The sequence below is a fragment of the Muntiacus reevesi genome, chromosome 2 (genome assembly GCF_963930625.1).
Source record: "Muntiacus reevesi chromosome 2, mMunRee1.1, whole genome shotgun sequence".
NCBI classification, from domain to species: domain Eukaryota; kingdom Metazoa; phylum Chordata; class Mammalia; order Artiodactyla; family Cervidae; genus Muntiacus; species Muntiacus reevesi.
In genome coordinates, this window is record NC_089250.1 from 93,369,077 (window position 1) to 93,384,267 (window position 15,191).

The window sequence follows — 15,191 nt, forward strand, 5'->3', positions numbered from 1 at the left end:
TCCTTGAGGAAAGCAGGATAGAACCTGCCTCTTGTACAATTTTTTCTTGTTTTTACATTATTTGAAAAGCCCTTTCTCAGAATGTGGAGGTGAGAGTTCCTGCTCCATCTCTGAAAGGCCATGGTGGCCCTGGCATCTCATCCTGCCCTCTGGCCAGGCATCCCCATGCCTCCTGCCAGCATCAGAGCCACATCCTCACAGCCGCGCACAGAGAACAGGCAAACGATGGGAGCAACATGTTCTTTTATTGATGCAAGTACGTCCAGTCACACCAGTAGCTGACATCCTGCATTATGGTACAGCTTTATACTCAGTTCATCTCGAAATACCAAAACATCAGAGTTAGGGTATGTATCAAATTGGAAAAACAAAATAGCAAATGTAGACACTGTGGCAGGTCAGTACTAGAACTGATAACCCAGGGAAGTGCACATTGATGTGAAAGCTCCTTAACACGTGGACAAAAAAGGTTCTAACATTGTATTCCAAATATAGATTCTCAAGTTTTAAACCTTTATCTCAAATACATAAAGCAATATGTATTATCATTATACAGTATGTACTATCTAGAACATCTGAAAAGTGCAAAAACACTGTGACAATACAGTGTGAATATCCTTGCTCCACCCAGGGCTGAGGGCGACATCAGCAGCAGATCACAAAGCCACCTCCCCCTGAGGCGGCGTCCTCACATCTCCAGGCTCTCCCAGGAGTTCTGGGAATTGGCAGCTAACAGATCCATCCTCACCCAGGCCTCCCCGCTGGAGACTCTGGCGAACCCCAGCCATGTGGGGAGAGAGAGGGTGAGTAGTTCCAGGTCTGCTTGCGTGGAATGAAAGCCTGCCAAGAGGGAGGGATACAGTGTGGACTGCCCACTTCTGACCTTGGAGGGAGCAGGGCTGTCGTGGTCCCACGGCCAGGAAGTCAGACAGAAAATGGAGTGCACACCTCAAGTCTTGGTGTGGAAAACAACTCCAAATGTTGGGCGGTTGTATGTGCATGGGCTCCAGCAGATACGGGCCTGGCTAACTTTGGGTTTCAGTTCCACTAGGGGAGCTCCCCGCCCAGAAGGAAGAAGGGTACTGATTTGTAAGTTGCTTCTTTTCACTTTGTACTTGGACTTCAAGGTGGCTTTCAATGTCCCCATCCTTCAATTTTACTTTTTTTTCACTTCATTATGGCTAAGTGTCTCAAAGTGATAGCCTGGAAAACTGACAATTCCATGATCCCCCTCCTTACGTTATTTGAGATTTTCTCTTTTCCTAAAATGTAGTTGCGTTTTGCCAGACATATTCCAACAGAAAATACGCTGCCAGGTATCCCCCTTCCCTCCCTACTGACCCCCATAAATCCCTGATAAAGGAAAATGAAAATGTAAACTTTGGAAAGCCCATGTTCAAGGTGCACTTCTAGAAATAAGCAAATGAGATCCACCCGCCCCCACCACCCCGGCCACCCGAGCCCTTCTTGCTGGACCCTCGCAGGCCTGGGCGCTGAGGGCAGCACTTTCCCGGCACCTCCAGAGGCCCGGCTGCGGGCGAGACCGGCCTCCAGTACCCTCTAAGGCACTAACCCCGACATCAGAGACACTGGCTGGAAAGGAGGCAGGGCTCACGTTGGTTTTGGTTGGGTTTTTTTAAATTTTTTTTTTTTGTAAGATGTTAATAATCAAAAGTAGAAAATAAAAATCTACATTTCATTAGAATAAGATGTTATCATGGACACCATCTCCCATGATACTCTTTCCCCACCCCTCCCCAAAGCAGGGCCCTGCCCTGTTATTTAAAGTAAACAAAAGAACTTTGTTAAGTGCCAAAGGTTGATGCATGAAATAATTATTTTTTTCTTCACAAAAGTTATGTACAAAATGGACCCCAACCAGTGAGGCCTCCTCATCTCAACCCATATCAATCAAGATTAGAACTCAGTACATAAGTGTGCTTCATCCAGCGTCTGCAGGCCGCATCCATGCCTTCAGGCTCTGTTAAGGAGAGTGGTCCTAAAGGTGGGCAGGGAATGAGGAAATGGTCAAGTGGCCACAGGCCCTTCCCCCGACCAGGCAGAGGGCAGGCCTGTGCAACTAGGGGAGGTCTGGCTGCCAGGAACTGGCCATGGAGGGATGATCAGGGAAGTTCAAACCCCAAGTCCTCAGGGGTGCTCCCCCACCTCATCCTTTCCCTTCCTTGTAAATTCAGGCATGGGGGTTGGTCGTGGGGTCACGAGACTGCCCCTGGAGTTCTCCTACCTGAGGGTCTTCCAGCTGTCCTTTTCCATGTGGTTTTCTGGACCTTCACTTTCAAAGGAGGCGATGAAGAGAGCTGAGAGACGAGAAGACCCTCAGAAGCCATGTCCACACATGGTCAGTCTGCCCCCGACACACATACCCTTCTCAAACCCTCCCTTCCAGGGTGGAGCAAGGCCCAGGAAGGAACTCCCAGACAAAGCAGGCAGGGACGTCTGGCCCGGGATGGTCCTCAGGGGTCTGCTGTGTGGGGCTCCCGGCTGCCTGGGGACTGAGACTTCTCTGGCTCCACAGCGCTGGTCCAGCCCCATCCTGGCTCTCAGGAGCCCAATCTCTTCTTGTCCTTCATCTCCCATCTGCTCGCAGCCCACCCTCATGCACTCTCCCCTGAGAGCTGAGCTTCCCCAGCGTAGCATGGGAATAACCTGGGAGGGCACCCCGTGTCCGAGTGACTTTTATAGTGTGTGTCTGGGAAGGGGGTTGGGGGCGGTGGCCCTCACCTTCTTCGCTGTAGATGGGAGCTGTCAGCAGGTAACTCTGAATCTTCTTGTCCTTCTCAAAGGGACACTCCACCTGTGTCCATGTCATGAACTCATGTATCTGCCTGGAGATCTCCCAAAATTTCTGAAGGGTCAGAAGATTTGTCACCTTAAGCTTGAAAACCTTGGTTAGGGAAGGGGACGTAGGCTCTGCTTTCAGTCTGCTGCTCACCTCCTTGGTCCCAGCGAGACAGGACAGTAGCCCTTCAGAGCCAACTCGGACCCCAGAAGGGCCCCCACGCACAGCACAGCACCACCAACCAGAACACACCCTGACCTCTAACCCTAGCTCTGTAACCAGATCACCCACCCAGAGCTAGGGCCACCGCACACCTGGAGGTCGCTTGGCAGCCAGGACCCACCCTGGAGCTGTCGAGGCCACCGCCGAGCCACTGGCAGGCAGAGACAGATTCTGCCTGTTCAAGAGTGAAGCCCGGTCTCCCTCCCTGGGTGGGGACAGGGCACGGGGCTGAGCTAACCTTGAAGTTAATGTGTCCGTTGGGCAGGTGGTTGGTGTGGATTTTGTGCAGGAAGTAGATGTCCTTGACGAAAAGGTTGAACACGGGGATGACGATCTTCTCCCGGCTGCTGTTGGCCGTCTGTGACCTCTGCGTGGCCCCCTGCAGGGCTGTCCGGTAATTGCAGAAATTGCTGGATGGGTCCATGTGATGCTGTGGGCAGACGGGAGGATATGGTGGGCACTGCACCTCCACCGCCCTCAGACCTGCTCAGGACACCCTCTGCAGGAACCAGCTCTGGGCAGCCTGTCGTTCCCAGGAGTGAGCCCAGTGGGGGAAGTGCAGAGGGCACCGGGCTGTGCACCAGGCCAGGCCTTTGAGTTAGGGTCTGAGCATCACAGGAAGAGCTGGAGAGAAGTCTCAGCAGCGCACTCACACTGCCTCTTTCCCTCCTAAGTACGCGTCTTAACCTCCTTCAAAATGTTCCTGTACCCTTCTGTGGAGGCCAATAGCCCCACACCTGACCAGCTGCACAGACACGCCTATAAAACTGGATTCTGTGATCAAATACATCTGGTCAAGGCTGCACACTCACTGGCCAGCCCCTGGGCCACCCAGACGACCCAGGACTTCAGGGAACAGGCCACTCTCTGCTTGGTCAGCCTTGCCCAGCCTGGGGCTATCGGCCTGCCTTTGCCGAACCCCTACTAATTGCTCCCCAGAATTCTGCTTTAGGCAGTGTTGGTTCTGACTGGTCCCGAAGCCAAGGAAGTGTGGGCTGCCTGCCTACTGGGGGCAGCACAGACAGGTCTGCTGACACTCCCGACACCGGATGGCACTCGGGGCAGCACATCTTCACAGGGGCCGAAGCATGATTGGAGCCCCCTCCTGAGGCTGATGCCTACCTCTAAGACGTCGAACTTTGCCGTCTTGACTTTGGACCACGTTTTCTTCAGCCTCGCCACAGGACTGAGGTTCATGCCAGCTGCAGGGGGTGATAGGCAAGGTGAGGGCAGGGGAGGCAGGCCCCGCACCACTGGAGGGGAACCCCGGGGGCCGCACACTCACAGATGATGGCCATCATGGAGTTGAAGTTGCCGATATTGAAGCACTCTCGAGCCACGTCAATGAAGAACTCCAGCATGCGGGTCCGGTGCTTCTTCTTCACTACCTGGAGGGCGGCCAGACAACTCAGCTTGGACCCCACTGGGGGTCGTCCCCTCCAGCACCAGCCCATGAAGGGCAGCCTGATGGGGAGCTGTGGGACCAGGGTGAGGGGAGCTGCCCAGGCTGCAAAGGCAGGAGATGAGGCCGTGGTGGTTTGATGCTGGGCCAAGTGGTGGGAGGGCAGGCAGAGGGGACCACGCTGGGCGCCACAGGTGCTTCCACAATGGGTCACTGTGTATGTAATTAATGTAAGTTGTAATGTAAGTCATCACTTGGGGGGTGGGGTGGGCATGGTACTTCCAAGGCCCTGGCAATAAAAGTTTCCCGTCTCCACTTACAAAGTTTCATCCTCTGCGGGGAAGGGGAGGCAGAGCCTCAGGGGACACCGTGGGGTCAGGAGGAGACTGTGCCCCACCAAGGCCGCCGTGCAGCACTCACCCGGCACACCTCGGTGGCCACCAGCATGCTGAGGCAGTTGAACCAGTTGTCATAGGCCTCCAGGCTGTAGGTCTTGGTCATGTCCCCTCGGCACTGTGGGGACGTGGCAGGTCAGAGGGAGCCCGAGGACCCTGCCAGTGGGTGCTGCTCTACCCCCACCCCCAGAACCAAGAAGCCAGGAGAGGAGACTGTGAAAGCAGGGAGGGGAGGGGAGTGGGGCTGCTGGACGGGCCCCCAGGGGATCCCCCCAAGCCCTGCAGGGGTCAGCTTGGAGGCCTCTGGGAACACTGCCCCCCCCCCCCACCAGCATACGTCACCCTGCATGGCCATCCACCACCCCTGGAGCAGGCGCTGGAGACCAGACCCACATGCATCAGTTGTGAGCACCCCCTCCAGTGCACCCGCAGCCCTCACCCTGTGCTTGTCCCGGGAGTCCATGTGGCTGACGATCTGCATCAGGTCCTCGGGGTGGATGCTGCTGACTCTCTCCTGGGAGTAACGGGGAGACGGCACAGGAGGGGTGACCATCAGCCTTCCTCAGGCCAGCCCCACCCTCAGGGCACAGAGTGTGACCATAGCAGCAGCCAGGACCCCCTGCAGGGGCGGGCGCCACAGCCACGGCCCTTCCTCGAGCAGGGCGCCCAGTGGACAGGCCCCCCAGGAGGACTCCAGGGGTCTGGAAGGCCCCCCTGGGAACAGGGGGACAGGACTGTGTGGATGACTCAGGGCCACAGCTGCTACATGCAGGGTACCTGCCCAGCCCAGGGCGCAGGCAGGACTAGGGGACCAGAGCCAGTGGGAGGAGCTCTGCCCCCTGGAAGCCCCCGCCATGAGCACAGGGCTCCATGATCCGGGGAACCTGCTGCTCAAGTGTACACACGCCTGCCAGAGGCAGTGGTCAAAGCTGCCATGCAGGCTTCCCCTGACACCCCAGTCTGACCAGGGGGAGACCCTGCCGCACCCTGTGGGGGTGGTGAGAAGATGAGCATCTGAATGCCCCCCAGCCCCATGCTGGAAGGTGGTCCACCACACTAACCAGCTCGATATGTGTCAGCTGCTGGGCCAGCACCAAGGGGTCGCAGCACACGCCCAGGATGTCCTTCTGAGCAGCTGGCGGCTTGGCCTTGAGGACGGGCCCTTTGTCCATAGCTGGTGAGCGGAGCTTCTCCCGCAGCTCCTGAAGCTGGCTCCGGGCAGCCAGGGACAGCAGCAGGCTCTGCGTCATCTGGGAGATAGCCTTCTTCACAGTGCTGTTCTCCTGAGGGGCGGGGGCGGAGAAGGCGCTGCTGTGGGATGGAGGGACCTGCTGGAGGTACCCAGCTCACCTCCGGGGACATACCTCTCACTAGGCACCCACCCACAGGTCAGGAAGAGGGGGCCTGGGACCATTCCCACTCTACCCACAAGGTATTCCATGTGCAGAGGATGCTGAGGGCAGGTCTGTGTGTTGCCGGCCAGCTGAGCTGCCTTCATGGGGGTGAGAGGCAAATGGGGCTGCCCAGCGCCCTCTTCAGGAGAATGACTGCCAAGGAGACCATGTAGAGAGCTCCCCCAGACAAGGCACCCTGCCAGGGTCTGAGAGGGACCTCACCTCATCACACTGGGTGACCCGATGGGTGATGGCCTTCAACTCAGCCATGGCCTTCTCGTCCTGGAAGTCAAAGGGGAAGGCCTCCGTCCACTCCTTAAGCAGCTGCACGATCTTGGCTGAGAAGGACTTCAGCTTGGCCTGGGTCAGGGCAGGTAAAGTGAGGTCTATGGCTCCTCTCACCCATCCCCACAGGACCTGCGTCCCCTGCCCCGACACTGGGCTGAGTGCTACCAGGTAGGGACAGACCCCTGCTGCCTTCATCCACCTGCGGTACTATCTTTTCCTGCTTCACTTTCCATTCCCCTGATGCCAGCTCTCTTAAATTCATTTTCAAAAGACCACCATGACATAGAAAACTAGTTTCATTTGCTGTAATTAAAAGTTACCTATAAAAACATGATGAAGGGCCTCCCTGATGGCTCAGTGGTAAACAATTGACCTGCTAGTGGAGAAGACACAGGTTCGATCCCTGATCCAGGAAGATCCCACATGCCACGGAGCAGCTAAGCCCGTGCACCACAACTACTGGGCCTGTTCTCCAGGGTCTAGAAGCCACAACTATTGAGCCCACACACCCTAGAGCCCATGCTCCACAACAGGAGAAGCCACCACAATGAGAAGCCTGCACGCTACATACAGAGTAGCCCCCACTCACCGTAACTAGGAAAAAAAACCCTCACAGCAATGAAAATCCAGCACAGCCAAAAATAAAAAATAATTTTTAAAAAAATGATGAAAACCAAGCAAAATCATGAATGTTAAGCAAGAAACTGCCTTCTCTCCATGAAAAGCAGGTTGGCAAGTGCCAGGAAGGACTGCAGACACCCCAGGCGTCCTCTCCCCAGGTCCACATGCATACACAGCTCAAGGGGGTACAGGATGCTCGGTGCCCAGCCCCGCTCAGGCTCACCAAACCCTTCCTGGGCCCACCTTGGCTCCTGCCTGCCCCTGACCGGCTCCCTATGCCTACCTGAACCATCATGGCCTCGACTGCCCTCGGGGCATGGCCCCCTCATGACCCCACTGCCCACCCCTACACCTGCCTGCCCCCATCCACCCACACCTGCCTTATTTAGCCCACTGATTCCACCCTCGCCCCCTGCCCATGCCCTTCAGAGCCTCCTCCCCCAGCCACTCACAGCACTGAGTCATGGCACCTCAGGAGGCCCTGCTGACAACCCCCAGGTGCCCACTGCACCCACACTCAGCAGGAACAAGAGGCCTGCGTTCCCTCTTCAGAGGCCCTGCACTGCCCATCACCCCAGACAAGGCTGGCGGGCTCACCCCAGGCTCCTCTCAGGCCTCTACGGGACCCCTCGCTGACCCTCAACCTCAGATTCCATCTCCCACTCACCCTGTTCTGGCTGTTTTCCACCCACACCCTCAGGAGCCCTTCCTGGTCCCCAGGCTGCAGGCAGTGCCCATCCCCCTCTCAGCCCAGCAACCCCAAGACAGACCCCCGAGGGGAGACTCGGAAGAGCTCTTCATGGGCCTTCACTGCAAACCTCCAGTGGCAGGAGGCCCAGCCAGTTGGAGGGACAGGTCATTGGGAACAGGCCCTGCCGGCTTTTTGCCAGCCTGCCTACCACCCCTGCTTCCGTACCAAACCCTGGGTTTCTGAAATCCACATCCCAGCCCCTGCCCCAGGGCCTCAGGGATAAACTGTGATTTCTTAACCATCCTGACCACCCAACACCTGACTCAATCAGAAGACATGACAGTGACAGACAACCCTATTTGAATCACTGCAAACTCCAGCCTGAGGGTGCCTCCCCCCTACCCTCCTTAGAGGGGGCAGTGACCAGAAGGTGACCCAGCCTTCTCCACCAGCTGGAACTGGAGCTCTTTCCCTCTGGGGGTCCTGGCATGGAGCAGGAGAGCCGTCCACTGTGGTGCTCCACCAGGAGGGGTGCAGGCACTCACCAGCAGCAATCCCTCCAGCACCCTGGGAGTGTGCTCCACGTGTGCCCCTGCAGACCCCCAGGGAACCCAGCTCCAGCAATGCCAGGAGGCCAGACAAACAGAGCTGCCCCCAAGAGGAAGTGCCCCTGGCCAGCTCAGCCAGGCCCCGTCCTGAGCCAGCTTCTTGCCCAAATGCGAGCGAAATGGGCACAGTCAGGAGCTCACTTTACCTTCTCAGACCCAGCCTCCAGCTGTTGCCTCTGCTCCATGCAGAGCTGCCCCACACGGGCCAGCAAGTCATGAGGGGGGATGAAGACCCGGGAGCTCAGGAGAAACGTGAAGATGTACGTCCTCTGAAGACAGAGATGGAGAGAGTGACAAGGGAGTCAGGCCTGGTGTGGGCCCCAGGGGTGGCACGGCCGACCCTTCCACCTGAGCCAGCTGCCCCCCAGACCCAGCATCACCTGCACAGCTCAGCTCACCTTGAATGCCCTTCCTCCTCCCTCCTCACTGCTCCCCAGCCCTGCTCACCAGGCGCGGCACAGACGAGACCCCACTTGGCAGCAGCTCTCCGCCACCTCCCCTGACAAGCTCAGCTCCCAGTGCTCTTATTCTGCTGGGAGGCTCCCCTACCCACTACCCGACCCCACGCTGGGAACTAAACCCAAACGTGCATGTTGGGGGGACCCTCCAGGCCTGAGTGGGCCTGCTGCTCAGGCCACAGTGCTCTCTGGGCCAGGCGTCAAGCTTGCTCTGTGGTAGATGTTCAGTGGCCAGTGGGGCAGGGCCTGGGTGGTGGGGGGTCAGTGGGGGTCTTATCTGTGAGGCAGGGCAGGCTCTCCTTGGCCCCAGGATCCCACATCAGAAACTGTTGCAAGCCCCTGGTCACCAGTCAGTTGTGGGCCTTACTCTCACCTGCCACACCAGGGCACCCCAGTCCCACATCCACGTGTCCTTGCCCACATCCACTGGGCTGTGGTGCAGGCTGAGGGGTGCTCATGGTCTAAGAGATGCCAGGGCCCAGGGCTCTCAGAAGCTTTTGCCTGATATGGGCTCTACCAGACCCCTGCCTGCAGACAAGGCAGACTTGGGGGTGGGGAGGCTGCTTGGGACTCTCCCAGGGACTCTAGCAATTAGACAGTAATCCACCCCCACCTGGTTGCTGCAGGCTGGGGCGCCCGGGAGCCTCTGCCCCAACTCTAGGCCCAAAGAAGCAGGTCTCCCTCGCTCCAGCCTAATGCCAGCCAGGCCGTGTGTGCTGGGTGTGCGGCTCCTGGAACCGGGCTACACCCTCAGGCCCCCAAGGCCCCCACACAGCCTTCAGAGGCCACCGGGAGAGGCGGGTTTCCCTGGAGTAGCAGGGGATCCTCTCCCACCACCCTCCCCCTGCCCCCACCACCTCCACTCCCGACAACTCCAAACTGCCCACTTCCTGTCCCCAGGCTGTGCATCACGAAGACACCGGGGTCCCAGCTGGTCAGTGTGAGACCCTCAAGGACCCCTTTGAAGCAGAAGGCTTTGAATGTGAAGAAAGGGGCCCGGCGGCCACATCTGGGAGCTCTTAGCTGAGGGCAGAGGAGAGCCGAGAACAGGAACTGGTGTCTCCGAGGGGTCTGCAGGGCAGGGGCAGTGAGGAGAAGGCAGGGAGCCCAGGTGCTCACCAGAGGGACCCCATTCTGCCACCACCCGCCCTTTGCTCTCCCCTGGGGCTCAGGCTGGGACCCTGGGGCACAGTGTTTTGGGGACAACACAAGAGGAGCTGACTGAAGAGGCTCCTCTGGGGAGGGCTGAGAGGGGAGACTCCTCCTCCGGCATGGACACAAGGCCACTGGCACAGACCAGCACTGGGCTTGGAGGTCCCTGCCCCTGGGGGCTGCAGCCCCGCTCCAGGCATCTTCAGGGCCTGGGGTCCCCCCTTCCCAGCTCTGCCACCCAGAACCTCGGCTCCCATGCCTGAACCCCCAACAGCAGCCCCGGCCAGGCCCTGAGAGGATGGATGGGGTAGATGGATGGACAGACGGAGTGGATAGAACTCCAGGAGGGAAGGAGGCAGCCTGACAGGTGAGGGTGGGCCAGGAACCCAGGAAGCCCAGCTGGAGGGCAGAGGGGGTGGCTGCTCCCCACCCTCCCTCACAGCGGCCTCCAGGATGGAGGGGCGCCTGGAGAGGGAGCCAGGAGCAAGCCCACTCCACCATGAGTCGTCACTATTGGCAGCAGAAGGGAAGCCACACATGACAGGGGACACTTTCTCACGCTTCCAAGAGCGTACCAACGTCATATGGAGTGATGGGGAGGACTGGGGCCGCCCTGCCCGCAAAGGCAGGTACCCCAGGGTCTGTAGGTGGCGGGAGTGGAAGTCATTCTGAAGCATGGCAGCTCAGGAACAAAGTCAACTTCCCAGCTAGGAGACAGGCCCCATGCTGGGTGGACCCGCCCCGGAACCCTGAGGCACCAGCCTGCCCCTTAGCCTCCTTCTCCCCCAGGGCCACCTCCTACTTGCCTGGGGCAGCAGGGGCAGAGATGGGAGGGGCAGGAGAGCACGGGAGGGGAGGGCAGGGCTCCCGGCCACCCTGCACCTCTCCCACTGCTCCGTCCACTCTGACCCGGCCTCCCTCCCCAGCCCGGCCTCCCTCCCTGGCTGTCCTTGTCGGTCACCAGGACTCACGTCAGGGTAATAGTCCACTGTGGGGACCAGGTGCTCCATCAGGGCCTCCAGGGACCCTGAGATGAGACGTCCATCTTGGAAGATGAGGTCCCCAGAGCCACCGGCCCCACCGCCTCGCTCCCCCATGCCGGGCTGTCCCTGTCCACTACAGCTGGGCCCGAGGATGCTGGAGAAGACCACGGACGTCTGGGGCATAGTTTCCTGGGAGGAAGGAATGGGGCGGTCAGACATCAAAGGCTCCTCCGCCTAGCCCTCCTCCCTGGCCGGCCACCAGGAGGGCCTGAGCCCCAGCAGGGCCGGGAGAGGATCATCAGATGTCAGCAGAGGCAGAGGACAGGCTCCTCAGTGGCCCTGAAGCCACCGATCAAGGTGTCTGATAAACATTTCCTCAGCATCTGCTCTGTGCATACCAGGCCTCATTCCAGCAACCTGGACACAGAGCGCTCTACCTCCTGGGGTTCTGTCCCAGCAGAAAAGACAAACCATGGGGAAGAAGTGAAAACAGCACCAGGGGAACACCAAGTGCGTAGGGGTGGCCACAGCAGCTGCAGGGAGGCAGCCCTGAGGCAGACTGAGCGTCAGCTGTGCGACTTCCAGCGTAAAAGAGGGATGTTCCAGGTACAAGGCACAGCCGGTGCCAAGGTCCTAAGGCCAGGGTTGGGGAGGGGATCACAAGAGAGTAGTCTGGGGAGTGACGAGCCTGACCATGCACACTGGTGGCCCAGGGTGCAGCCAGTGAGTGACCCAGGAGGCGTGGGCGCTCCGGGCACAGGAGTGACGTGACTCAGGGGGAGGGTCACTGTGGCCGCCGTGTGGGGACCAGCAAGGGAGAGATCTGAAAACCAACTGGTCTGGGCTTTGCCATAACAAAACCCTGGAAGAGATGGCTCAGATCAGGTGACAGAGGAGTGGGGAAGGGTCAGCTCTGGACACTGGGATGGATGGTATTTGACCTGAGCCACTGACCGGCATGGGGGAGGGCTCTGAGGGTATGGTCTGGGGAAAGACCTGGAACTTGCTTTAGACTCGTTGGATCTCAAATGCCTGTTAGACGCGGGTGTTGGGCAGCAGTCTGGAGTTCAGTGTGATGGGTTGAGGGTCCCCCCTCGCACGGCAGCCAGGCTCTGCTGGAGGCTCTCCTGCAGCCTGGGACAGTCTGCAGCCCTCTGTGCCTCCGCTTCCTCTTTGCCCAGGCAGCTGATTCTGCAGTGTCAGCAGGTACACACCTGCCAGCCCGAGGCTCGGGAGCCGGCGCCCATGGGTGCACTTCCCCTCCTACTCCCTGGTGGGGGAGTGGGGAGGCCTACCCCACCCGCTGGGCTAGTCCCCCCAGGCACGACAGGGAGACTAAAGCAGGGGTGGAGGAGCTGGCCCTTCCTGCCTCTGCGGGGACCGTAGCCAGTCTCACCCTCTCGGGTCACCAACAGGCAGGGGCTACCACCCCACGCCCAGCTCCCCAGGTGGCCACACTGACCTCTCCAAGCCCTGGGAGGCAGAAAGAGCCCCCAGGGCCAACCTGCCAGGGATGATGCCTTCAACTGGACCTGGTCTGCTCTCTCACTGGGACCAGGGCCAGCCCTGGAGCCCTTCCAGCCTCAGTTTCCCCACCGTGCAGAGCAAACCGCAGCCACAAATACTTCGCTGCCACAAGGGGTCCCTCCAAGGGCTTTACAGCAGAGCTCGCTCCCGCCCCACAGGACACAGGCTGAGCCTTACACCAGGGTGAAAGGGACCCCATGTCAAACGACACTGGCTTCCCTGCCAAACACCTGGAGGTCACCTTAGAATTCTCAGAACATCCTTTGAGATGAGGGCAAGTGCTCAAGGGAAGTCCCCGGAGCCAAGGCCAGGACTGCAATGTCTGCCCCCCAGGCTCCGTGCTGCCCTTGCTCCACGGGTTCAGACTCACAGAACATTCCCCGCAACCCATGTTAAAATGAACGTTCCCAGACCCCACTGGGTCAGAAATTTGGGTTGGGTTCTTTGCCACTCAAGTCAAAGAATCACTGACTCAGAAGAACACTTCATCTTTCAGATAATGAATCAGAGGGTCCACAAGAAGGAACTCAACCGAGGAAACCCTAGGATTTCCAAGTCCAGCCTAGGTGCCACCACCTCTAGCAAGCTCCCCTGGGTTAATCCCTGGACTGCTGACCCACAAGGCGAGAAGTGCCTGATCATCCGCCTTAACGTCTTCCCGTCTGGCTGGAGCCCAGCCTGTAGCCACACTCAGGAATCATTTGGAGGAGGAAACAGTGGACGCCCTGGTGGCTGTTATGCTGCTGTCACTAGCTCTGGAGGAGACCTGGACCCCAGAGCTTCAGCTAAGGGGCCATCGCTGTGGGGTGACTTCCCACGATCACACAGTTCTAGGTTCAAAAGGTGACCTGAGACTGGTAACCGTGGTCAGCTGGACATCCTGGCCCCAAGCTTCTCAGTCATCAGAGATGGTGTTTTCAGAGCCCCTGGCCCCTCACCTGCGGAGGGAGTCGGCTGCTCTGGTCGGGAGGTGCTATGGAAGGAGCACAGTGATACCCCCAGCTAACTCGCAGTCCCCACCCAATCCCCCACAGGGCGAGGCGACCTGCAGGGACACCTGCCCTGGGGCTGGGAGGTCAGGAGCCAGTGGGAAGCCAGCCTGGGGACTCAGCCCCTCAGCTCTGCCACCCATAAGGGGATGGACAAGTCCAGCAGGAGGCCACAGGGTGAGCTCTACTCTGGGCACCAGCCCACCGCTCCCTGGGAGCCTTGGCACTCACTGCCTCCCTTGACAGGTGAGGGGCAGATGCTCAGGGTAGAGTCACCTACCCAGGGGTGGGGCCCCCCCATCCATGTGTCCTGGACTCATCATTCTGCTCCTCCCAGGCTCCCCACCTGGGTGAGGGTCTCTGTTCCCCCGAGACTGTGTCCCAACACCTGCCTACACACAGCCCAGGAGGCCATGGGAACGAGCGGCCGGGTGAGGCCCATCCCTCCAGCTTGGGGTGGTGACCCCACCACTGGACTCACCAGGTGCACAAGACCCCATATCAGTCATTAAGTGACATCAGCGGATGTGACCGTGACACGTACATAAATGCACAGAGGACATCCAGCCACACCTGGCCATGCTCGTCACAGAGATTACTGCAAGGGAGCAGAGGAGGGAGGGGACTTGCTTTCCATTCTGCACATTTGTAAACTATCTGATAACGTTTCTAAATGGCACATCTATCTTGTCATCTTTTAAATAACTTTTCTTTTTTAGTGCAAAGAAGCTGAGTTTTTAAATCAGCACTTTTTATAAAGGCAAAATAGGCTTCGCAGGTGGCGCTAGTGGTAAGGAACCTGCCTGCCAATGCGGGAGATGTAAGAGACTTGGGTTCCATCCCTGGGTGGGGAAGATCCCCTGGAGAAGGACATGGTAACCCACTCCAGTATTCTTGCCTGGAGGATCCCATGGACAGAGGAGCCTGGCAGACTACAGTCCATGGGGTTGTAAAGAGTCGGACACAGCTGAAGCAACTTAGCACGCATGCATAAAGGCACAATGAACAGGTGCTGGGTCTGCAGACAGAAGCATGGCCACCATCCAGCAGGTCACCTGTGAGGGGGGCTTCGAGGTAGAGGCCCAAAACCTTTTGGGGAATTGGGAGAGCCCACAGGGGCTGTGCAGGACCACCCCAGCCTCTCCCCTACCCCAGAACCCAGCCTGGGGCCAGATCTCCCTGACCACAAGCTTCGTCCCCCTCCTAAGTTCACTGAGCCCTGTGGATCCTGGGGACTGCCCCCCAGAGCCCCTTCCTTACTAGCCCCCAACCAGTCCCTAGTAGAACCCATCCCTGCCTGGTCATGAGCACCTCGGGGAGGGTCTCCAGGCTCAGTGCCAAGTGGAAGGAGACAGGTTCCCTGAGTGGGTCTTCTAGGACAGGAGTTTAGATCACCCCTGGGTTTGAATCCCAGCTCTGCAACAGGCCAGGTCCTTGCTCCTAGACGAATCTAACCAGCTTTGATTTCCTCAGCTGTCAAATGGGGATGATGGCAGGACCAAACCTGTTGAGACCTCTGCCTGGCATCTCTGCTGGCTATCCCAGTCCACTCTGTGGTCCCTCCTGCTCCTACATGTGAGGCCCTCCCCTCAGTTCCAGCAAGAGCCACACCTGTGTGTCCATCTCCCCTGACTGGACCTCTTCTCAGACAGGAGCCACTC

At 58.7% G+C, this 15,191-nt stretch overlaps 1 protein-coding gene across 5 annotated transcripts in view; it reads right to left on the reverse strand.

Annotated features, from left to right (window-relative positions):
- Positions 1 to 233: 233 nt before the first annotated feature.
- RASGEF1A (RasGEF domain family member 1A) overlaps positions 234 to 15,191 on the reverse strand; it is a 173,380-nt gene continuing 158,422 nt past the window's right edge. For all 5 annotated transcript variants that reach the window (XM_065922354.1, XM_065922356.1, XM_065922357.1 and 2 more), the window contains 12 exons: positions 11,003 to 11,203; positions 8,568 to 8,690; positions 6,436 to 6,573; positions 5,881 to 6,102; positions 5,259 to 5,333; positions 4,845 to 4,937; positions 4,308 to 4,410; positions 4,145 to 4,224; positions 3,261 to 3,452; positions 2,743 to 2,866; positions 2,246 to 2,318; positions 234 to 1,999 (listed from right to left, as the gene is read on the reverse strand). In XM_065922354.1, the coding sequence (XP_065778426.1) occupies positions 1,975 to 1,999; positions 2,246 to 2,318; positions 2,743 to 2,866; positions 3,261 to 3,452; positions 4,145 to 4,224; positions 4,308 to 4,410; positions 4,845 to 4,937; positions 5,259 to 5,333; positions 5,881 to 6,102; positions 6,436 to 6,573; positions 8,568 to 8,690; positions 11,003 to 11,197 (1,443 nt within the window). In that variant the 5' untranslated portion in view covers positions 11,198 to 11,203 and the 3' untranslated portion in view covers positions 234 to 1,974. The remainder of the gene's footprint in view (positions 2,000 to 2,245; positions 2,319 to 2,742; positions 2,867 to 3,260; positions 3,453 to 4,144; positions 4,225 to 4,307; positions 4,411 to 4,844; positions 4,938 to 5,258; positions 5,334 to 5,880; positions 6,103 to 6,435; positions 6,574 to 8,567; positions 8,691 to 11,002; positions 11,204 to 15,191) is intronic.